General features: G+C 47.2%; 1 protein-coding gene and 2 long non-coding RNA genes across 9 annotated transcripts in view; 1 reads left to right on the top strand and 2 right to left on the bottom strand.

Moving 5' to 3' along the window:
• Positions 1 to 24,361, top strand: part of MYRIP (myosin VIIA and Rab interacting protein) — a 374,212-nt gene that overhangs the window by 346,536 nt on the left and 3,315 nt on the right. For 5 of the 7 annotated variants that reach the window (XM_019810899.3, XM_045037827.1, XM_011286243.4 and 2 more), the window contains 5 exons: positions 3,926 to 4,120; positions 11,820 to 11,981; positions 15,996 to 16,100; positions 16,213 to 16,273; positions 17,885 to 18,003. In XM_019810899.3, the coding sequence (XP_019666458.3) occupies positions 3,926 to 4,120; positions 11,820 to 11,981; positions 15,996 to 16,100; positions 16,213 to 16,273; positions 17,885 to 18,003 (642 nt within the window). Of the gene's footprint in view, positions 1 to 3,925; positions 4,121 to 11,819; positions 11,982 to 15,995; positions 16,101 to 16,212; positions 16,274 to 17,884; positions 18,004 to 18,368; positions 18,789 to 22,931; positions 23,337 to 24,361 lie in introns of those variants that run through there. The other 2 variants (XM_019810900.3, XM_019810901.3) reach the window with 2 other exon arrangements.
• LOC123380179 lies at positions 5,646 to 6,908 on the bottom strand. Its single transcript, XR_006585650.1, has 2 exons — positions 6,261 to 6,908; positions 5,646 to 5,747 (listed from the first exon to the last, which is right to left on the bottom strand). It is a non-coding gene; the product is annotated as an uncharacterized LOC123380179 (long non-coding RNA).
• Positions 16,625 to 18,924, bottom strand: LOC123380177. Its single transcript, XR_006585647.1, has 3 exons — positions 18,783 to 18,924; positions 17,865 to 18,410; positions 16,625 to 17,192 (listed from the first exon to the last, which is right to left on the bottom strand). It is a non-coding gene; the product is annotated as an uncharacterized LOC123380177 (long non-coding RNA).

Below are 24,361 nucleotides of genomic sequence, written 5' to 3'. Positions count from 1 at the left end.
ATTTATTTTTGAGAAAGAGTGAGGAGAGAGAGAATGAGCAGGGGAGGGCCAGAGAGAGACACGGAATCCAAAGCAGGCTCCAGGCTCTGAGCTGTCAGCGGGGCTTGAACCCATGAGCCGTGAGATCATGACCTGAGCCGAAGTCGGACACTTAACCGACCGAGCCATCCGGGGGCCCCCCACACAAGCATTTTAAATGGGAATCGCACGGGTATCTGGTGCCTGATACAATTTGCCATTTAACTTGTATCTCTTTGACAGCTGGGAGGTTGAATTTGTTCCTGCGTGGCCGTTTTCATTTTGTCATCTGCGGGGCCTCGGCCCCAAGTGTCAGTGAGGCCACCTTCCCGTTTGGTAGTTGTCCCTACTCTGTGGGCTAATGTCCACACTTTCACCTCTCCCTATTTGTTCCCATGAAACTGTCCCACTGGACCCATCGTATAATTGCTATCTGGAGTACCATCAGCCACCGCAGTAGCTCGCTTTGGGCTCTCCAACTGTGTTCTGTTGGTGCCATTCAGCTCGGCTCTCTGGGGCTATGAGCAATAAAGCAGAGGGTCCTTTACCTCTTCACTTCTCCCACACACGGGGCTCCCTGCCAGCACCCCGGTCCACACCAGCTTTTCATCTGAACAAGATCCCGTCCAGTGCTAAATCTAGCTTTATTTAACGTAAATGTACAAGGTGCTTTCTACTTTTAACTCTGGACCGGGCAGGGAGCGGGACATTTACATAACAAGCCCGTGTCAGCCCTGCACCAAATCTTCTGGTCTCCTTAATTGGACCAGCGAGTAAACCAAGGAGCAGGGAGGCTTGGAGCCCTGCTCCTGCCATGTGGCTAATTAAATCCCAGGTATCTTAGCTTCCAGTGCACGCACTGTTCACACCCACCCCCACGTCCAGGCAAAAAGCCCCGTCAGCCCTTTGTAGTGGACAAGTAGACCTGATTCCCTGCTGGGGTTGATGGTTTCCAGTTTGCACTTGCCCACGGAGAGCTCACCACCAGACAGAGGGCAGTGGTCCCGCCGACTGGCTCACCAACCAGAGAGATCTTGTCCAGTTTTCATTTTCTTTCTTTCTTTCTTTCTTTCTTTCTTTCTTTCTTTCTTTCTTTCTTTCTTTCTTTCTTTCTTTTTGGCCATGTCCCCCAGCTGGCGGCTAGTTTGCTTCTGAACTTTCCCGGGGCTTCCCCCAGACCACAGATCTTCCCATTAAAGCTGTGGTTGCTGTCCTCGGACCGGCCGCCGGGGACCCCACGCTCTGACTCAGCGGCACATGCAGACGGCCTTCAGGGGACAGGAAAGTATGTCTGCACGTCCAGTGGCGGGGGTAGGACTAGAGCCGTGCCTCGAGGGCAGGGACTTCATCCACTGTCCACTGCTTGATCCCAGCACCTAGAGCAGAGCCTGCCCACCACAGACCACCCCCAATGAAATATGTAGGGTGAGCCATGTGGGGACTGCAGAGACCTGGGAAGTACATGTCTCAAGGAAGGCATTCTCGTCCAAAAAAAAACCCAAAAGCATGCCCCTGGGCAATGTTTGGCTTCCAGCGTGCAACCCCTGTGGCTGAATAAACAACACTATTTATGGATGGAATGGAACAGTGGCCGCCAAGCAACATGGATGCCCAGCTTTGACGCGATATGTTCAGTCGAAGTCAGGATGCAGATAACCCTTCCTGGCGAAGCACCTCTTAAACCCTTCCCATCAATAACCCTGGCCCTTGAATGACCCTGCGCCCACTGGGGACGTGTGTCCATCTTCACACTTTTCCCTCCTAGTGTGCTGTGGTCCTTTTTTCTTCTTCGGAGTCTCCTAGTCATACGTTTTTCTTTTCAAAAAACTGTACAAGGACACCTCTTCTACCAAAGAGGGGGCAGAGTTTCTAAACACGAACTCACATGCTAAGAGCAGGGCAACGCATCTGCTTTCGTACCTACAACGTTGCCTCTTCTGAAACGGACGCGAGCCGACAGTGGTATAGCCGTGTCGTGCCAAAGTCATGCCGAGCCCCGTTCATCCTCGCCTTGTGCCACGGCAAGTCCCAGCGACCTGGAAAGTGGCGGGGTAGCCCCTGCAAGTCCCTCCTCAGATAAAGAGTTGGCACTGGCTGCTGGCCCTATTCTACTGGGTCGGTGTACTGTCCCTTCCTTTCCCTTCTCCTGACACCGCAGACCGAATTGTTTGGGTTTATAGCAAATCCCTTAAACCGAAAGGAGTGTGGCCGTTGGGTCAGGCAAGCAGCTGTTGTGGAGTGGACGGGCTAGATGGGGGGCCCTCTTATCACAGGCGCCCTAAGCCTACAAAAATTTGACAGATAGGAGACCATGTGCATGGAAGGCCAGAGCCAGTTTCTAGACTGTGGACTCACTCACTGATTTGTCACTCAAACACTTTGATTCCCTAGTGAATTGGGAAGGGTGTCAAAACATCCTCTGGGGCGCCCGGGTGGCTCAGTCGGTTAAGCATTCAACTTCAGCTCAGGTCACGATCTCGCAGTCTGTGAGTTCGAGCCCCGCGTCGGGCTCTGTGCTGACAGCTCAGAGCCTGGAGCCTGTTTCAGATTCTGTGTCTCCCTCTCTCTCTGCCCCTCTCCTGCTCACACTCTTTCTCTCGCCCTCAAAAGTAAATAAACATTAATAATTTAAAAAAAAATAATCCTCCAGCAAAACAAAACCTGCAGTAGCATCATCTGCTTGGAGGAACAGGCTTTGCAAAATCGAGCCATAGCTGCCATTAACATTTTGGCCAGGGTACGTGAGTCAGAAGGGTACCTTAGAAGGTACCAAAGGGATTAAAATTCCAGATTTTCTTGAAACACTTTACTGGTAAATGGTAAACACACACACACACACGTGCATCCGCAATATTTGAGTTCCAATTTACAAACCCTTCGATAGGATAAATAAACTTGATCATAGGTGGATGCCATTACTATCAAGAAACATTGATCTCCAGCTTATAATGATGTTCTATGTCCTGATGAACTCGAAGATGCAGATAATTCTTGGTGGTTGAAGTGCCTCTGCTCCATCAATGACTTTGGCCCAGATCCTGATTGTAATTTCCAGCCATGAATGAAAAGCAGGAACTGACTTACGTCGGTGAGGAATCTTTTCAGCCACAGATAACAGAAAAAGAAGTGGGGTAGGAGAACATCAACTAGATCTCTTCACTGGGTTAGGAAAACAGCGGCTTCGCTAGGGACCCCCTCAGCAGGCTTTCCTGTCGGGCTCACTGGGCAGAACTGTGTCACATGCCTGCCCCTGGCTACAGAGGGGTGGGGAGTGGAGTGCTCTGTCCCGCCTCTGTGGTAGAGGAGAACAAGGGAGAATGGGCTCAAGAAGAGGTGTGTGTGAGCTAACACACGGGGGGCTACCGAACCCTGCAGGGAAACTCTTCCACTCTCATTCCACACATGACAAAACAGAGTTCCAGAGGCACGAAGTCACTTGGTCGAGATCCCAGCACCAGATGAAGGGAGGACCGGCTCTGGAGCCCAGGTCTCTTAACATCCAGTCCGGACCTACCAGACCACACCATGGATGTGGTTTGACAGAGTCTGTGACTGACGTTCTGTTGAGGACCTAGAATGCCATGCAAACAGTGAGGTGATGCGTCCAAAACCACCAGCAGTGGGCCGAAGATGTGGTAGCCTCGGCTTGAGGTCTCCTTCCTTCTCGAGGGATCAGATAACCCGATGTGAGTCCCAGAAGCGAGGCCGTGTCGAATCAGGCCTCCTCCAGGTGCCTTCCTGCTGTGTGGATTTTTTTTTTAGCTTCTCGTTCCTTCGGCACAGCGATGTTTATGTGTGTTGTGGTGGAATAAGTCTCATGATGAGCAACCAGATAATGTGGAATTCCCTTGTCATTGTTAATGTGCTGTTCTTGTCTTCTGTCCCCTTCTGTTATTGGGCCAAACAGAAGTATTCTGCTGTTTCTCTCTGCAACATCTCCACAGAAGTCCTGAAAGTCATCAACGCCACCGAGGAGCTGATAGCAGAGTCCGCAGGGCCCTGGGAGTTCCCACCTGTCCCTCCCGACAGAGAGAAGGGGACATTTCCTCTTGGGACAGACCAAGTGAGACTGGATGAGCAGCTGACTTCTCTGGAAGAAAACGTAAGCCGGTGTGGGTGTTCCCCGTCTCGGGCAAACGTGAGAAGACACTGATGACGTTGTGACCCGTCACAGACAGTGCAAGGACACATGCACGCCACACAACGTAGCAAGTATATCCTCAGGGAGGGTGTCAGGCCGGGTCCTCCAGAAGCCGACCCTGAGGAGAGGATAGGCTTGCAGGCGATTTCTTTCGGAAGTGCTCCCCCAGGGAGGCTCATCAGGGAGCGGGGAAGGACTGGGGAAAGCTAAGGGGTCAAGCAGAGGTGTGACCTTAGACCAAGAGTCGCTTTGACCTGTAGGGAGCCCTGGGGTGTTAGCTGCATCTCAGGGTTGTCTTGACGCGAGCCAAAGGAACTGGCTTTTTCTACAGCCAGCAGGCACTTCGGTCTCTCGGCAAGCAAGCCAAAGGTAGACACTTCTGTCTACACTAGCCCCAGGCGGTCTGGTGTGTAGGACTGAGCGGGTGGGAACCCAGGCACACTGAAGCTGGGGGGGGTGGGGCGATGCAGAAACTACAAAAGGGCCCCGGGAGGATCCAGGTGGAGCACTCCCAGTGCCACTGCAGGGCAAGGGCGTGGTTGCCCGCAGAACTTAGGTCACAAGTGGTCCGCCCAGCTTACAGGTCTGTTTGCCAGCAGGGCGTTTTTCTAGCCTCCCTCGGGAGGAAAGGATGGAGGGAACAGATTCTTCCATATAAGTACCCCCGCTCATCGCCGAGCGTTTTCAGAGATGTCTGATGAGAATTTGCCAACACGCCAGACGAGGGGGTGACACAGAGAGATCTGGAACATTAGCCCCTTGGGCCACACTCACCATCACCAGCTGGCAGAGTCCTGCCCGTGAATCAGATACCAAATGAAGTCGGGTGGTTCCATCTTCCCACACCCAGCAGGAACCAACCCTGATTTGGGGGTGCTGTCAGGAATGCAGCTCCCAGAAATCAGGACCGGTTGGTAGAGGCAATTTTTGCAGAAAGTGGCAACAACGACAAATCAGAATGCCTCCAGGTTAAAAAAAAAAAAGAAATGCCGATAGTCGCTTTATCTTAAAAGGTAAAGACTCTCTCCCTCTGAATTCCCATAAAACCTGAGCAGAGGTCTGTCTGCCAGTTAACGTCACTTGGCTGCCCTTTCTGTCCACTCGTCTATCCCCATTAGATCGGCACCACTTACATTTTGGGTTCGATAATTCTTTGTTGGGGTGGGGGGAGGGCGTCCTGTACGGTAGAGCATGTTCAGCACCCCAGCACCTACCCACGAGATGCCGGTAACAGTAACAGCACCCTCCTAACTGTGACCATCGAAATGTCTCCAGATGTTGCCAAACATCAGAGAGGGAGATGCACGGAGGTGCAGTCGCCCCCAGATTAGGAATCAGGTGTATAAATCCCTGAAGACCAGGGTCCTGCACATCACGAGCTCCAGCCCTTGCCCAGAGCCTGACACAGAGGTGCTCAAAGAATGTGGTTACCTGATAGAAGATTCAGATGAATGAAGTCCTTTTTTTTTTCTTTTTTTTTTTTTTCCGGAAGAAATGTTTTGCTCCTGATGCGCCGGGCCTCTGTTCTTTAAATACGTCTGTAATACGGTTCTTTCAGTGCTGATGGTCCTACAGTGGCCGTAATCCCCTGGACACATAGAAGTGAAAAAGTGAAAGTCAAGATATGGTTCACCAGGCAAGGGGTGTGGGGTTTTGTTTGTTCATTTGTTTTACAAGGTATTGTATTTAAAAAAAAAAAAATACAGTGCGTGAAATATTCAGATTTAAATGACAACCGTGGGTTCCCGTGGCACACACTTAAAGCGAAGACAGCCTGCCTTTTTTGCCCTCCAAGGGGGATATCGTGGGGGGTTTCATTTTGTAACGTCCTTTTATCACACGCTACGTCTCCTTTCCTGGGGTTCCTTAACACTTTCAGTTCAAAACACATCCACTTAGCCGCCGATGTGAGAGGTCCCAAACCCCAGCAGGGACTGCGTGGCAGGCCGCCGTCTGTAGTGCACCTCACCCCTGCCCAGCGTCTGTAGTTTACTTCACCCCCGCGCGGTCCTGGGAGAGGCCTCTCCTGGTCCCCAAGAGTTAACTGCCTCTTCCTCCTCCTCCCTTCCCCCCCCCCCCCGTCCAGCTCTTCAAACTGCACCTCAGAAGAAGCTCCATAGCCGTTCCTTTGAATTCTCTGGGTTTTGAGTCAGAGAAGGGATGGCTGTTTTCTTTCTCTCTTTAGAGACAGAGATCACAGCCCTGGGCGGGTCTGGCTCTGCGGTTTCCAGGATGGAATTCAGTGGAGCGGCAGAAGGGCAGGGAGATTCTCAAACCGGCCTCTGCGTGCAGTGATTTAATTAAACTGGGGCTTTTGTCTGTGTTCTAAAGAGCGGCTCCCACGTTCCTCGTTTTCTCGCTGTCTGGCTCCTTTGTGCTCAGGGATGGGGACTGTCAGAAATAGCAACGGGGACACCTCTTGTCACCTTCTGAACATTGGCCACCGCAGACCAGCCCGGGGACTCGGAAATGAAAGAGAACATTGGCTCGAGAATGTTCCACCTTCAAAAATACTTCTGAAGGTTTCAGAGCTGCCTCCGATAACAAAAAAAAATGTCGTTCACGTGGCGAATCTCCTGTTTTCACAAGGTGCCTTGTTAATCCACTTAATTAGAGTAGGGCTTGGGGACTTCAGAATTCCCTTAGTCTCTCTGTGTTGACACTTCTCCCCTGCTGCCTGGCTGGGCACTGTGAAATCAGCTCTTGGCTCCCTTGCAGGCGGGGGGATCCTCGGGCCAATCCCAGCCTCCCCTGTGCACCACGGGGAGCTCGGTCCCTCGGATTGCGTGCCTGCGTCTCTTGTGTTTGAAGCTCTCGCTGACAGCTGTGGGTTGTAGGGTTCCATTGTACCTGCAGGGACTTGGCTGGGAAAGGCAAGTTTCGGGAAGGGACTACAATCTGAAGTGTGGGTAAGGTCCAGGGATGCTGCAGCCCCCAGGGAGTAGCAGTCGACGGGGAGGCGGGCAAGCGGTCACCACCCCTGGGCACTGGAGCCCAGGGAGAGCTGGAGCCTGGGGGATCGCCCCCTAGTGGGAGCTGTCACCAAGAAGCCCACAGAGAGGGAGCAGGGGAAGGGAGACTAACTTCTTTCTCCTCCTGCCTTTGATCTCCTGCTGGTGTCTCCCACCGGCCCAACCCGCAAGGGGGCCTGGGTGATGAGGTCCACACAGGGCAGCCTGAGAACAGAGTGGGACAGAGAAGAGTGGAAAATGGATCTAGGAGTCCACAGAAGAACGGGCATGACCATTCTCAGACCTGTGGTGTGGGCAGTAGGGACCCACAGAGGCCATCTTGTGGATTTATGCAGGGTTATGAGTAGGAGGGATGAGTCAGCTGCCTCACCCCTCCACTGCCACCATTTGAGGAACTTCCAGACAGCCTGGGGCACCCCGTAATTCCCAGCACAGAGACAGTAGAGGGACAGTCCCAACTTCCCTTTCCGCACTACCCCGTAACTTTTGGCAACACCAAATCCGTCGCGTAGGTAGTGGCTGGAGACACCGGGGGACTTCCCCTTGAGGGGCCCCAGCTCTGCCACAGAATCCGGGACCGGGCAGAGGGTGTTGTCGGTCCTCCTCCTCAAGGCTCTCGGGTACCCCTATAGCACCGGAGAGGTTGTGGCCCTAGAGATGGTCCTGGCTCATCAGGTGCTCCTCTGCCCTCGAGAGCAAGCAAAGAATTGCTATCGGTTCCTGTCTAGCCTTAGTTCTCTAGAATGTGTTTCATGGAAGGTTAGTCTGATGAGATGCGATAAGACCAAATCAGCTTGATCAATCCGTATAGTGTCTTTCTAGGATCCTTGAGATATGGATTAGCACATTAAAGACTCCAAGAAGTCCTGCAGCAAAGAAATATGTTTCATTCTCTTCATCCTACAGGCTTTGACCACAAGGCCTCTTGAGACCAAAGTTATTTCAAGTCCCTCCTTAATGAAACACCTGTCCGCGTCCCCTGACCCACTTTGAGAAGGGCGTTTTGAACCAGGAGCCAGTCCATGGGGTCATGGGCATCAGTGGCTGGAGCTTGGAGAAGACACAGATTGCACTAAAATGGTAGCCTTGGTTCTGGCCAAAAGTGGGCCTTTAGTCAGCCAGCAATTCCAGGTTCATGGTTTTCAAATGGGTTGTTTTTTTGTTGGTTTGGTTTTTTTTTTTTAAGATTAGAATAACATTTCCACTGTTATAGAATGTTAACGTTTGTTATTTTAGCCCCAGCAACAGATCCAAAGTCATGTTGATCTATAACCACAGTAACTCTAGGACTTTCAGGTCAGAGTTCGAAACGTAAAAAGTCATAACATAACATGGCAAGCAAGATTGAGTATCAGGCCACCATAGGACAGGGTGAATAAAGGCAAGGGAATTGGCATCCGCCCCCAGGAGCTCAAATCCCAGCTGCACCATTTCCCAGCTGAGGCCTGGGGAAGTCACCGGAACTCCAGGACCCAGTGTTCTCCTCTTTCACACCGTGACTGTAATAGCACCCACCTCAGGGACTGCCATGAGCAGTAAAGAAACGTCACATCAAACCCTTGGCTCAGCGCCTGGCTCCATAAATGTGTGTCGTCACCATCATCACCATCACGGGCCCTTTCGGCTCGATCACCGTGGCGGTGAGTTCCCGCTCAGCCCGCGTCGGTGCCAAACCACAGAACCTTCCCTTCCCCCTCGTGCGAGGAGAGCAGGCTTTCAGGGAACGCAGAGTAAAAGACGAACATTCTGGCCTCACTGAGCTATTTCATACGGGAGCTCGGAGGCTTGGAGCTATTTCATATTGCTTTGATTTGGCAGAGAAAGCAAAGAACGTTAGCGGATGACCATGCTGAAGACAAAACAAGAGACCGTTGAGATGCTACAGCTGTAGGGTATGATGATGTTGAGTTTTGTGTGTTTCTGGAAAGATCCAGGCTCTTGAGACCCAAGTCGTGTCGAGTTGTGTTTAACCCCATTGTCACACTCACTCAAATTATTGGTCTCATTTAAATAATAATTCCAAATTTTGTTTCATCGTGCAACACTGTAAGTTTATATTTAAAATTATCCAGGGGCGCCTGGGTGGCTGTTGGGCGTCAGACTCTCTGTTTCAGCCCAGGTCATGATCTCATGGTTTCATGGGTTCGGGCTCTGCACTGACAGTGAGGAGCCTGCTTGGGATTCTGTCTCTCCCTCTCTCTCCACCCCTCCTTCGCTCACACTGTCTCTGTCTCTCTCAAATAAATAAAACTTAAAAAAAAATTTTTTAATAATAATAAAATAACATTGCCTTATCAAGGGGTGCCTGGGCAGCTCAGTCGGTTAAGCTAAAGCTAAAAGCTAAAGCTCAGGTCATGAGTTCGAGCCCCATGTCAGCCTCTCTGCTGTCAGCCCAGAGCCAGCTTCAGATCCTCTGTCTCCCTCTCTCTCTGCCCCTCCCCTGCTTGCTCTCTCCCTCTCAAAATTATATATTTTTTAATTAAATGAAATTAAATATTTTTTAAAATTAAATAAAAATTTAAAAAATAAAATTATCTTATCAAAATACATTTACCTTTTATCCTCTCTCCTTGTCTCTTCCTCCCTCTCTCTTTCTCTCTCCCCTCAATTTTCTTTCCCTCTGAAGAGAAAATTTGAACTTTAGAACTTTTGAGAGACTAATTTTTAAGGTTTTCTACACTCAAATAGCTTTGAAATATTCATCATTTCCTTCATGTGACAAACAATAAAGGAGTGTATCTTGTTTTCAAGGCAAAGAATAAATGTCTTCTATTAAACTGTGAGGATCTTTTAGAAACACAAGTTCTCTGATACTCACATATGACCAAGAAATGCACAACTAAGGGCAAACTGAAATATGGCAATTGTCAACAGACATTTGATTCGTGGCCCACCATGCGACTGACGAATTGCTTAACGCGACAGACGTCCACTACCCCAGTCAGTGCCAGAAGCCCCCCAGCCAAGCCCATTGTGTTTGGTGTGGCACCAGTGCTCATTCATCAGACCTGCACCTGCCTTTGCTGCACTCTGAAATGTTGTGTAGAATTGCCAAGTTTTTTTTTATTATTATTTAAAAAATGTTTAATGTTTATTTAGTTTTGAGATAAAGACAGAACGTGAGTGGGAGAGGGGCAGAGAGAAGGAGACACAGAATCCGAAGCAGGCTCCGGGCTCCGAGTTGTCAGCACAGAGCCCGACAGGGGCTGGAACTCATCAACTGTGAGATCACGACCTGAGCCGAAGTCAGATGCTTAACCAACTGAGCCACCCAGGCGCCCCTAAAATTACCAGTTTTGATGGAGATGCAGGAATCGGGCTAAGGAATTGACGGGGTTCTCAGTGTTCTTTCCCCAACTCACCAACACTCGGTGTAGCTCAGTGCAAAACGCTTGCTTGTCCTGTGTGCACAAGCTCTTGGCTTATCCCAACTCTGCTTTATTTAACTCAAGTTAAAAGAGCTTGTGTGACCACCGTGTGTTTTCATTCAAATCAACTCCAAATTGCTGCAATCACATGCTTAGAGCTTTGTGGATGTTGATTAAATTTCAAAAAACCCCTCGTAAGTAATTAGCTTCTTTAGATCAAAGAGGTCCGGTGTTGTTGGTCATTTCATCCACGTTATTCTGTAGGCAGAAGGGATTTGTTTCACTCTTCCCGTGGTCTGAATGATTCCAACAATCCTACCTCCTGTTTGCCCACTTTTACGGCAATCGCTGTATTAACTCCTGAGTCAACGTTTTTTTCCCTTTAATTTTTCCTCACATCACTCCCTTTGACTCTCTTTAATTTTCAGTAGCTCTCAAAAAACTGCCTTCCTTGACAGATGAATAGAGTGGACAGGTTTGTTTTAACATCGCGCTTTTTTCTAAGAAATAAACTATTTTCCTGCTATGAATTTCAGGTCCCTTTTAATGCCCTTCACCTGCCCCAGGCAAGCTGTAGGTAATCAGAGATAATTCATTCGAAATGTTTTAAATTGTTTTAAATTAATTTCATGTCTTTTATGTTTTCTGAATTTTTCTCAATTACTAAATGCCAAGCAAAAAAATTTTTTTAATTTTAATTTTTTTTAATTTTTTATTTAAATTCAAGTTAGTTAACATACTGTGTACTAATGGCTTCAGGAGTAGAATTTAGTGATTCATCGCTCACATATAACACCCAGTGCTCATCCCAACAAGTGTCCTCCTTAATGCCCATCATCCATTTAGCCCACCCCCCCCAACACCCCTCCAGCAACCCTCAGTTTGTTCTCCATGTTTAAGAGTCTCTTATGGTTTGCCTCCTTCTCTGTTTTCGTCTTATTTTTCCTCAAACAAAGTTTTTATTGGAAAAATCACATCACGAGTTGTTCTTTGCTTCTTCTGTCTTGGTATTCTGGTTGTTTGAATCACCGGACAAATTTGCAACTTATGTGGCTGACGCCATGTACTTTGGAGTATTTTATCAGATTTTCAAAACTTATAAGTTGCTTTTTCTTGCCGGAAAGTTGAGGCAGGGAGGTGCAGTTGACGGTGAGGGGGTGGTAAGACCTCATGCCACCATTTAAGCGTGAAGAAGGTTTATAGACGGGGGCATTCCCTGGCTTTTCCCCCAGTGCTGAGCCTGAATCACCTGGGCGCCCGTAAGGGATGCCACCAGTCCTGGTTCCAAATCCTGAGCTCAAGGCTGCACCCCCTCTGCAGGTGTACCTGGCGGCAGGCACCGTGTATGGACTCGAAGGCCAGCTGAGTGAACTGGAGGATGCCGCCCGCTGCATCCACAGTGGCACCGATGAGACCGAACTGGCGGATCTGGAGGACCAGGTGGCCACGGCCGCAGCCCAGGTTCACCACGCTGAGCTCCAGGTAAGAACCCCCTCCCGCCCAGATGGAGGATCACCGTGAACGAGGGGAGAGCACCCCATCTTCCACAAGAATTACTGCAAAGCCTTTGTATCAGCCCCCTAGCACACTCGCATGGTCCTTTCGGGTGGATTCCGCCCAACCCTCCTTCTAAAAAATTATAGCCTTGATAATATATCAGAATTTTCTTTAAACCTTTGTCGCCTTCCTCTTTGACAAATCCTCTGACCCACAGGCAGATCTCCTTGCTATATAGGGTCCCATTGCATCTCAAGACCACCCTCCCCTAACCTGTATCACACTGTTGATGACTTACTTGATGCCCTTTTCCCCTCTATACACTAAGAGCCCCATGAGGACATGACAATAGCTGTCTAGCTTAACACGGTAACTTCAGTGCCTGACATCTGACACGGCTTTAGCACTTTGAATAAAACTGGGGTGAATAGCTGAATGAAACTGAAAATGTAGATTTCTTTATGAAAGAAAGAAGGAAAGAAAGAAAGAAAGAAAGAAAGAAAGAAAGAGAAGAGAAAGAGAAAGAAAGGAAGAAAAACAAAAAAGAAAGAAAGAGAAAGAGGAAGAAAAACAAAAAAGAAGAAAGAAAGAAAGAAAGAAAGAAAGAAAGAAAAGAGAGAAAGAGGAAGAAAAACAAAAAAGAAGAAAAAGAAAGAAAGAAAGAAAGAAAGAGAGAAGAGAGAAAGAGAAAGCAAGAAAAACAAAAAAGAAGAAAGAAAGAAAGAAAGAAAGAAAGAGAAAGGAAGAAAAACAAAAAAGAAGAAAGAAAGGAGAGAAAGAAAGGAAGAAAAACAAAAAAGAAAAAGAAAGAAAGAAAGAAAAGAGAAAGAGAAAGGAAGAAAAACAAAAAAGAAAGGAAGAAAGGAAGGAAGAAAGAAAAGAGAGAAAGAGAAAGGAAGAAAAACAAAAAAGAAAGAAAAGAGAAAGAGAAAGAAAGGAAGAAAAACAAAAAAGAAAGGAAGAAAGGAAGGAAGAAAGAAAAGAGAGAAAGAGAAAGGAAGAAAACAAAAAAGAAAGAAAAGAGAAAGAGAAAGAAAGGAAGAAAAACAAAAAAGAAGAAAGAGAAAGAAAGAGGAAGAAAAACAAAAAAAGGAAGAAAGAAAGAAAGAAAGAAAGAAAGAAAGAAAGAAAGAAAGAAAGAAAAAGAGAAAGGAAGAAAAACAAAAAAGAAAGAAAGAAGGAAAGAAAAGATTTCTCAGACCAGTATTTTGATGATTTAGATATGGCCTTTTCAGAACTCAAATGATATTATCTGTAAGACAGATAGTATCATTGTGATATTAGCTTGTGAAGACACTTGTTTGCAGCTTGCACGGATATCCCCGTGGCCTCTGACTCTGGATCAGAATTGATTGTGGACTAAGTCGCAATGCTCAAAGTGGGGTCCTTGAGACGTGCTGGTAAGACGTGCAGTGTAAGCTCAGTATAAACCCCTGGTTCACGGACGGACACCTTGCATCCCTAAACAGTATCCTAGGAAAACTGGGGTCAGTAGAAACCACCTATGGAGAGAGAAGATGACAGTCTTGCACAGTAATTATTTTTTCAACCGGGATTTTTGTTTTAGAGAGTCAAAAATCACAACCGCCACTGACAGCGGGAAGCACTCTTGAGAGTGTGAGAGCACCCATTCTCCACCCTGTGGGTGCGTTAACACTGTGTGCTATAGGTGTGGTCTCTTTGGACATGGCCCCGTCAACTATTCATTATCAGCAAGAATGACTGAAGACCGTCTCTCCCCAAATACAAATCATTTCCCATAAGTGCCACCGAACCTTTAATCCGTTTGCCATAAAGCTACAGAAAGCGGGATCAAATCTCTTCTTTTCTGGGGTACACTCTGCAGCAAATAACTTCTTGAATGGTTTAGCCAGAAGTAATATTATTTGCGGGTGTCTGGGAGGGTTATGTTGGATAATTAGTTATTCCTGCTTCTAGATTTCTCCAGTCTTCAATTGTAAGAGCCGTTTTATGGGAGAAAATCCTGGAGTCCAAACTACCATTTTCTGTGTTTGAATGTGCCTGGTTTTTCTGCGTTTTTAAACATTACAGTAACGTTATCAATAATACCTAGTGTTCAGCGAGCCTTTCTTTGTGCCAAAAGTTGTACTTGGCGCTTGACCTCATCATTGTAATGAATCCTTCCAGCAACTCCACGAGGGGCTCCGTGATGTGTCCCCTTTCATTTCTAGGGAGACTGAGGATCAGAAAGGTTATCCCACTTGCCCAAGGTCAAATAACTAGCAGGTGATGGATCCAGTGTTTTAACCTCTCTGACCTCACGGCCACGTTCTTCACCAGCCTGCGCCGTGTGGCTTCCTGAGAAACGTGTCGGTGCTGCCTTCAGACCCGCAGACACTCGCATCAGTGCCCTTCATTGGCAGAGGAGGGCATCAGCCCTGCCTTCGGTTTTATGGACCTTGTCTCGATCCGGGAACCCAACTGCGGGCCGCTGTCAGAGCAGGAAGCCTCACACTCCCTGTAGTCTGCCCTTAAAGGACAGATGTGTCGCGAGCAGCTCAAGAGAGTGCAGGGATAGGGGAGGGAGGGGGGACCTCAGGGCAGAGCCCACGCACACTGGCTGCAGCCGCCTTTCAGGTTTCCTGCCTGACACCCCAGTAACACTCAGGCTGCGTGGGGAGAGCAGCAAGACGGCTGGGACCCCTGCCTCCTGCCGCCCCTCCACCGGCCCGCTCCCGCCTCTTCCTGTGTCCCCCACGGCACATCCTCTGAGAACTGGCGGTGTGGCAAGAGCATGAGCGTTGGCATGAATCCGGAGCGCTGCCCCAGACCAGCTGTGAAACGTTGGCCGCATTACTTACCCTTGGAGCCACGGTCTCCCCATCTTTCAAAGCACCTGCGTCACAGGTTCACGAATGAGTCCGTGAGCGAAGCGTGAACGAGTTCGCATATTTAAAGCGCCTCGCATGATGGCAGCACATACTAATGCTCTTTTCCGGGAGCAGGGACTGTTGTCTTCTTCAACCCTGGGGACCTGATGGATCAGGCTTCTTTCTGGGCCCTGAGTGGGCTCCTGCTCCCTGCATCTGCCTTAAGACTCTGCTGGGGAAAAAAATTCTCTCTGACCTTCTGATGTTATAGTCAAGGAAACTGACGCCCAGGGAGAAGAGGGAGTTTCTCAAGGCACTTGTCCTTTTAGTGAAAGAAATGGACTTGAACCAGGGGCTGTTGGACCTCCCTCCTAAGAGCCGGTGCTCTGCGGTTTTGGTTCATGGAGTCATGGGAGATGGAAGGGCCTCTAAATCATACCTGCCTTTCAAAGTTCACATCAAGTGTTGCCTGCTGTAGAAGCCTTCCCTGACCACCTTTCACACCCTCCGCCCCCGGGCTGAGCCAGGAGGCCCTGGGCCACGGTTCCCATCATGCCCCAGGCTTCCATTTATCCCCAGAAATACTCTGACAAGGGTGTTGATACAGTCTGGAGCTACCAAGCTAGACATGTAAATTTACAAAGAAAAACCTATGCTGTTTTTTTACTATGGCACTAGATGGAGAAGGGCCTCGTAGAAGTTGAATGAATGAGGGGCCCCTGGCTGGCTCAGTCAGTAGAGCACAGGATTCTTGATCTCAGGGTTGTGAGTTCGAGCCCCATGTTGTGTGTAAAGGTTACTTAAAAAATCTTAAAAAAAAGCAAGTTGAGTAAATGAACATACATAAAGGCAGATTTAATCTTTATAGATTCCTAACACTTTTTTTAATTTTTTTATTATTTTTGAGAGAGAGAGAGACAGAGGGCGAACGGGAGGGGCAGAGAGAGAGGGAGACACAGAAAAGGAAGCAGGCTCCAGGCTCTGAGCTGTCAGCACAGAGCCCGACGCGGGGCTCGAACCCACAAACTGTGAGATCGAGACCTGAGCCGCACTCCAATGCTTAACCGACTGAGCCACCCAGATGCCCCGAGGTTCCTGACACTTTTAACAAAGATTCTCCCCTCCTGTGCTTTTTCACCTACCAATTCTGTCTTTCTGTTGCATTAAGATTTCTGATATTGAGAGCCGGATTTCAGCCCTGACCATTGCAGGATTAAACATAGCACCGTGTGTCCGCCTCACAAGAAGACGCGATCAGAAGCAAAGGAACCAGGTGCGTTTGTCCCTCACTCCCTCTGTTGGAATACTGCACCACCTGGAAAATTTGGAAGATAATGTATCTTTGGCTTTGCAAAGGCGTATTGATTGCTGTGTTCTGTTTGTAGGTGCAAACCATAGACACATCAAGGCAGCAGAGGAGGAAACTGCCTGCCCCACCAGTGAAAGGTGTGCTTAAAGGAAAACAGTAGCAGAGCTTTCAAAGAATTAAGCCTGACTTTGAGTGACTTGGTGATCTGAGTTTGAGAACCAGACCTCACGGGGAGTTCTTACCTAGAAGTGCTCTTGTGGAGAATCTGTCTTGACTTGAATCCCCCCAAGAGGCAGATCCATGGACAAGGATGTGATTTGGAACATGATTGCAAGAAATCGTGGTAGGAAAAGAGAAATGATTCAGGGAAGGAAATTAAATCAGTACAGTCCAATGTCTTTTTTTTTTAATGTTTATTTATTAATTTAGAGAGAGTGTGTGTGCAAGCGGGGGAAGGGCAGAGAGAGAGAGAGAGAGAGAGAGGAGAGAGAATCCCCAAGCAGGCTCTGCACTGTCAGCACAGAGCCCGATGCAGGGCTCGAACTCATGAACCGCGAGATCGTGACCAGAGCTGAAATTGGGAGTCAGACTGAGCCACCCAGGCACCCCGGTACAGTGCAATTTAGTTCATAGCTTACTTCTCTGGGCACATGAGGCTGAATCCTGCTGGGGACTTCCTGGGAGACAGTATTGACCGCACCTCAGAGTTTTCTGCCCAAAGAACGGGAAGATGAGGGTATCAGCTGTCAGCCCTCAGCCCCTGAAGTTTCCGGTGGGGGTGGGGAGGCATTAGTTCCCTGGTACTTCTGCCCCACCCCGTGCATGAGCCAAGGGAGTGACGGTGCTTGGGGTCACATGCTTCCGGAATGTGCTGAATGACAGAATGTGTGGTGATGTCAGGGAAACGTGGGCAGGACACCGAAGGCATCTAACACAGCGCCCCGCCCAGAAGGGAGTCCAGCAATGCCGGGGTGGCATCCTCATCCACTGGGCATTTTGAACACTTTCCCTGGATTTAGGAGCCGCTTACGATGATGCCAAACCAGAAATTTAGATCTACAAAGTAGAAGAACAGACAGACAGAAGATAGATGTTTGAGTCTTGGTTCCACCGATCTTTTCTTCAACAAACATTTATTGAATGCCTACTTTATATTCCATGAGACCCTATACAATTACAATTTATTACAGATCCACGGTCCCTCATGTGAAACCCTTGGATAAATATATGTCTTAGGACGTGTTCGACGTCAGAAAGCTAAGACGGTATATGTACCGTATATTTCATAACAGTCCCCTCCCTCTGGTGTCTGGGGAAGCCTCTGATAAACACATTAAATCCTCTCAGCAAAGCTCGAGAATGTTCACACTGGGTGGGATGGACCAGGATTTTAAATGGCCACATGTCAGTTAAGTCAGGGTTTCCCATCAGACAGTTTGGGCCCCAAAGTTATAAAGATTTTGTCTTTAGAGCCTTTTATAGTCCAGAATTGCAAATAAGGATTTGTGAACTGTGTTCAATTATCTCCAAGCTACCTCTTCCTGGAAAGCCGCTAACAATTCTTGAGTTCATTTGGTGCATATCATAAACATAGACACAAAATTTAGAGATTCTACAGTCAGACCTGTGGACTGCAATGAGATGCCAAGTCTAGAGCAAAAATCTGGGTGATGGGGACACCTGGTCTTTCTTCCTCAACACTCGGCCCCGCTCCTGGGTTCCACTTACTTCCATGTGTTTCCTTTTAGCCGAAAACATTGAGGCGTCTTCAGTGGCCACCATTAAAACATTTAACCGCAACTTCCTTCTCCAAGGCTCCTTGGCAAACAGGCCTAATGAAAGGAAAAGCACCACCAAGGATTTGATGGTAAGTCAGCCCTGTCTCAGTGCCCGTCGCTTCCACTGCCGATGGTGCCTCCAGTCTGTAGCCCTTCCATCTGCAGCTCCCCCGTCAGAGCCCCAGGAAGCATCCTCCGTGGATGGTTTCATGGTCCGTTGGCTGGGGAGACGGGCGGGGGCGGGGGTGCAGTGAGAAGTGATGAGCACCGTGCCCGGTACCGCTCACCTCTTTGATATGTGGATACGTCCTCTCAACCGTACATCCAGCTCCTTGTGGGGTTTGATCCGAGAGAAGTAAAAATACGTACATGGGAACGTTAAGGTCTGGTTGAGGTGCCAGAGTCTTTCTCCTGTTTTTGATCCAAACTCACTCTTCCTTAAATCTCTTATCAGCCCTGAATTACTTGTGCTCCTGAGAAAAGCCAGCAGCTGCCCCTAAATGCAAAGGGAGGGACAGGACATCATTGGCACGTAAAGAGGCGATCTCGTACAGAGGGCTAATGGACTGTTTGCCTGAACACCAACACATGCTTCAGATTTGGGCAAAGGCTTGGTGCTGTTGATACGGGAAGTGATAATCCAGCTAGCCTGCCTCAGTGGTACCAATATGCTGAGGGCAGATGATGTCTGAGTGACAGGATTAGAGCAAGGGCCAGTTTATTCTGTTGTCTTTTATGCCTCGCCCCTCCCTCCCTTCCCCTTCCTCCCCCCCCCCACCGTCCCTGTGCTCTGAGTGCGGAGCACCAGGTAATGATGTAATGGGGGGCGTGCCCTTTGGGGTTCCGGATTACTGCGTCTCTTAGGCACCCCATGGCAACAGCGCTGCCCGCTAGCTTTTCTTCACTGCTCAGCCGTTACCCTCGACCTTTTAAAGTCCAGTTACTTTGCTCCTGGCCGTCAGAGCGTTACTTCAAAGAGTGAAAAAGATGCATCATGCACTTAAAAGGGCAGACCATTAGGGTCAGGGAAGGAATCTGTTATAAATAAGAGAGTTACAAATAAATGACCTTTCATAGAGATAGAACACAGATCAGGGGGTGCCAAGGGCTGTAGGGAGGGGCCATCAGAAGAAGCCACTCGGTGGATAGGAGGTTTTACTTTAGAGGGACAGGAGGTTTTCAAACAATGGCTGCACAACATGGTGAATGTACTAAATGCCACTGGGCTGTTCACTTTAAAATGGTTAATGTTGGGGCGTGTGGGTGGCTCAGTCTGTTGAGAGTCCAACTTTTTTGGTTTTTTTTAATGTTTTATTTATTTTTGAGACAGAAAGAGACAGCGCATGAGTGGGGTTGGGGCAGAGAGAGAGGGAGACACAGAATCGGAAGCAGCCTCCAGGCTCTGAGCTGTCAGCACAGAGCCCGACACGGGGCTCAAACTCACAACCTGTGAGATCATGACCTGAGCCGAAGTCGGTCACTCAACCGACTGAGCCACCCAGGCACCCCGAGAGTCCAACTCTTAATGTCGGCTCAGGTCATGATCTCAGGGTAGTGAGATCAGGCCCCACACTGAGAGTGGAGCCTGCTTAAGATTCTCTCTCTCTCTCTCTCTCTCTCTCTCTCTCTCCCCCTTCCTCTTTGCCCTTCTCCCCTGCTCATGCTCTATCTCTCCCTCAACATAATAAAATAAAATAAAATAAAATAAAATAAAATAAAATAATAAAATGGTTAATGTTACATCACCTAAGTTCACCTCAGATTATTTTGAAGAATAAGTTACCTTTAGATACTACAGCGAGGTTAAAAATGAAAGAATGGGCAATATTTCCTAAACAAATGCAAACAAAAACCAGCAATATCACTTTCAAACAAAGTAGAATCCAAGAGAAAAACATTTGGAGAAAACGGGGAAGGAGGATGTTTTAATCTTGATTTTAAAAAATCGGGGTGCCTGGGTGGCTCAGTCACTTAAGCATCTGACTCTTGGTTTCAGCTCAGGTCATGATCTCATGGTTCATGAGTTTGAGCCCCACATCGGGTTCTGTGCTGACAGTGTGGAGCCTGCTTGGGATTCTCTCTCTCCCTCTCTCTGTCCCTCTCCCACTTGTACTGTCTCTGTCTCTCTCAAAATAAACAAGTAAACTTTAAAAAATAAATAGGTAAGTCCTGAGCCTTTCTTGATTGAGCATGCAAAAGTGATACAATTCATTGTGCCATGGCTGGTGACTTTAAAATTCCCTTAGCAACCCTGGGAAGCCCAAATATGCCAAAAATAAATACAAATTACGAGGAGCCTGGGTGGCTCAGTTGGTGAAGTGGCCAACTTCAGTTCAGGTCATGATCTCACGGTTTGTGAGTTCAAGCCCCGTGTCAGGCTCTGTGCTGACAGCTCAGAGCCTGCTTTGCATCCTGTCTCCCTTTCTCTGTGCCCCTCCTCTGTGCACACGTGTGTGCTCTCTCTGTCTCTCAAAAATAAACATTTTTGGGGGGCGCCTGGGTGGCGCAGTCGGTTAAGCGTCAGACTTCAGCCAGGTCACGATCTCGCGGTCCGTGAGTTCGAGCCCCGCGTCAGGCTCTGGGCTAATGGCTCAGAGCCTGGAGCCTGTTTCCGATTCTGTGTCTCCCTCTCTCTCTGCCCCTCCCCCGTTCATGCTCTGTCTCTCTCTGTCCCAAAAATAAATAAAAACGTGGAAAAAAAAATTTTTTTTAAAAAAATAAATAAACATTTTTTTTAAAAATTAAGTACAAATGAGAGCATGTGAATAGTATAATTAATAAGCTTTAGTTAAGGCATTTCTCTTACTTTACACTTCATGGAAGATTCACTTTGTTTCCAAGCATCAGTGGACCCTTTATAAAAGTTGATTTTTCACCAGCTACAAAGAAAACCTATTGAGGTTACAAAAAGCGACAAAAAGTGGGAAGCATAAAACAAACTTCTGTGACTCCAGTGCCAGAAATAATCTTCAACAGGGGGCGTCCAGATGGCTCAGTCAGTGAAGCGTCCTACTTCAGCTCGGGTCATGATCTTGAAGTTCATGGGTTCAAGCCGTGCATCAGGCTCTGTGCTGACAGCTCGGAGCTTGGAGCCTGCTTCGGATTCTGTGTCTCCCTCTCTCTCTGCCCCTCCCCTGCTCATGCTGTCTCTCTCTCTCTCTCTCAAAAATAAATACACATTAAAAACAAGTTTCAAAAAGAGAGACTCTCCAGCCACGCTGTCATGCAGAGCTCTCCAAAATGATGGATATGTTCTCTGTGTGGTGCACAATATGGCAGCCGCCAGCCACACGGGGCTGTTGGGCCCTTGAAATGTGGCTACTGCCTTGAAGGAACTGATTTTTTTTAATTTCACTCATTTTAATTAATCTAAAGAGCCACATGTGCCTAGACTACCAGAAGTGACAGAGCAAACCTAGCAAATTGGAACAAAACTTAAAATGCACAGAAACTCTACTTGGAAGTTAGAAAGCATGACACCCACATACACGATGCATTCCAGACATCAGAGATAAAGGCAGAAACCAATGAATGCAAGCCAGAAAACTATAGAAATGATCATAAGTTCAAGAGCTTATTCTTCGAAAAAATAAAAAGCAGAGTGTTTTGTAAGCCAAATCAAGAAAATAAATAAATAAATAAAAATAAGAGACTCTAACAGATGTAAATTTTTAATTTAAACATACCATGTGATGTAAATATATAGTAATGAATTTTAGAGGCTTAATTCTAATAAAATAAGAATTACATCAGAATATTAGTAAGAACTGATTTAAAACTTAGTAAAACTTAAAGAAAAGATTGTCTGGGGCCACCTGGGTGGCTCAGTCAGTTGAGCATCTGACTCTTGATTTTGGCTCAGGTCATAATCTCACAGTTCATGGGAGCAAGCCCTGCATTCCAAGAGAGCTTAGAATTCTCTCTCTCCCTCTCTCTCTGCCCCTCCCTTGCTCACTCTCTCTCTCTGTCTCTCAAAATAAACATATTTAAAAAAAAAAAAAAGACTGTCTGGACAAATAGTTTTGCTGATAAATTTTTTTAAGTTTATTAATTTTGAGAGATCACAAGCAAGGGAGGAGCAGAGGGAAGGGGAGAGAGAGAATCCCAAGTAGGCTCCATGCTGTCAGCACAGAACTGGACTCAGGGCTCAATCCCATGAACCAAAGTGAGGTCATGACTTGAGCCAAGATCAAGAGCGGGAGGTTTAACCAACTGAGCCACCCAGACGCCCCTCAGGGATAGATTTTTTAAGCAGAAATTAATTCCAGACAATATAAAGTACTCCGGAACACTTAAAAAACTTGAAAACTGAAAGATTCGTGTTGTGAAGCTACACGTACGTTGTGCGCACGTGTTTCGTGCCTGCTCACACACACGCGTGCACACACACCCCACACAACAGCTATCCTTCTTCACATGTACACACACGCAGCTTACTACCTAACGCATCAGCGAGTTAACTGCAGCAGTAACTTTTACAGAAATGCAAGGATACCTTTAATACTGAGGTATTGATTACTCAGTTACATCAGTAGTTCAACAAGAGAAGTCATTTCTTCCCAAATTAATCTGTAGTTTAATCCAATTCTCATAAAGCTCTCAGTGGGACTTTCTTTCGAACTAAAGTTCCTGAAAGAATGACTCAGAAAGAATAGACAAAAGCATTTTGCAAAATTAAAGTGATTTTCCTGCTAGATTTTTTTTAATCTTTATTTATTTTTGAGAGAGAGACAGAATGTGAGCAAGGGAGGATCAGAGAGAGACAGAGACAGAGACCGAATCCAAAGCAGGCTCCAGGCCCTGAGCTGTCAGCACAGAGCCTGACGCGGGGCTTGAACTGACGAACCATGAGATCATGACCTGAGCCGAAGTCGGACGCTCAACCGGCTGAGCCACCCAGGCGCCCCTCCTGCTAGATTTTAAAGCAAATTAAAAGCTATAAAAAATGGTCAGTGGAAAAGAAGGCTCAGAAGAGGTACAGGCATACCTGAGAATGTGTTTTTGATTTGTTTTAAAGTATTAGGAACTACCTTTTGCAATTGCACCGAAAACAATAAGATACCCAGGAATAAACCTAACTGCAGAGGTAAAGGATCTGTACGCTGAAAACTATAAGACATTTATGAAAGAAATTGAAGAGGGGAACAAAGAAATGGAAATGCATTCCATGCTTATGGATTGGAAGGACAAACATTGTTCAAACGTCTGTACTCCCCCGGCTGCCTGAGAGGCTCAGTTGGTGAAGTGTTCGACGTTGGTTCAGGTTATGATCTCACAGTTCGTGAGTTCGGGCCTCGCGTGAGGCTGTTAGCGGGGATCCTGCTTTTCTGTCTCCCCCTCTCTGCTCCTTTCCCCTCTCAAAAATAAATAAACAATAAACAAATAAATGTTCTTTTAAAAATAAATAAATCAACGTCTATACTACCGAAAGCAATCTGCACATTTAATGCAATCCCTATCAAAATACTACCAGCATTTTTCACAGAGCTAGAACGAACAATCTTAAAATTTGTATGGAACCACAAAAGACCCCAAATAGCCAAAGCAATCCTGAAAAAGAAAAACAAAACTGGAGGCATCACAATTGTGGATTTCAAGCCATATTACAAAGCTGTAATCATCAAGACAATACGGTACAAGCACAAAAATAGACACATAGATCAGTGGAATGGAATCAAAAACCCAAAAGTGGACCCACAACTATATGGCCAACAAATCTTCAACAAAGCAGGAAAGAATATCCAATAGAAAAAAGGACAGTCTCTTCAACAAATGGTGTTGGGAAAACTGGGCAACAACATGCAGAAGAATGAAACAGGACCACTTTCTTACACCATACACAAAAATAAATCCAAAATGGATGAAAGACCTAAGTGTGAGACAAGAAACCATCAAAATCCTAGAGGAGAAGAGAGGCAGCCACCTCTTTGACCTCGGCCGCAGCAACTTCTTACTAGACACATTGCCGAAGGCAAAGGAAACCAAAGCAAACATGAGCTACTGAGACTTTATAAAAATAAAAACTTCTGCACAGCGAAGGAAACAACAAAACTAAAAGGCAGTCTATGGAATGGGAGAAGAGAGTTGCAAATGACAGATCTGATAAAGGATTAGTATCCAAAATCTATAAAGAACTTATCAAACTCAACACCCAAAAAACAAATAATCCAGTGAAGAAATGAGCAAAAGACATGAATAGACACTTCTCCAAAGAAGACATCCAGATGGCCAACAGACACTTGAAAAGATGCTCAACATCAGTCATCATCAGGGAAATACAAATCAAAACCACGATGAGATACCACCTCACACCTGTCAGAATGGCTCACATTAACAACACAAGAAACAACAGGTGTTGGCAAGGATGTGGAGAAAGGGGAACCCTCTTGCACTGTTGGTGGGAATGCAAACTGGCGCAGCCACTCTGGAGAATAGTATGGAGGTTCC

The sequence above is a fragment of the Felis catus genome, chromosome C2 (genome assembly GCF_018350175.1).
Source record: "Felis catus isolate Fca126 chromosome C2, F.catus_Fca126_mat1.0, whole genome shotgun sequence".
NCBI classification, from domain to species: Eukaryota; Metazoa; Chordata; class Mammalia; order Carnivora; family Felidae; genus Felis; species Felis catus.
The sequence above is the reverse complement of the archived record's forward strand: the minus strand, read 5'-3'. Positions and strand labels throughout refer to the sequence as shown.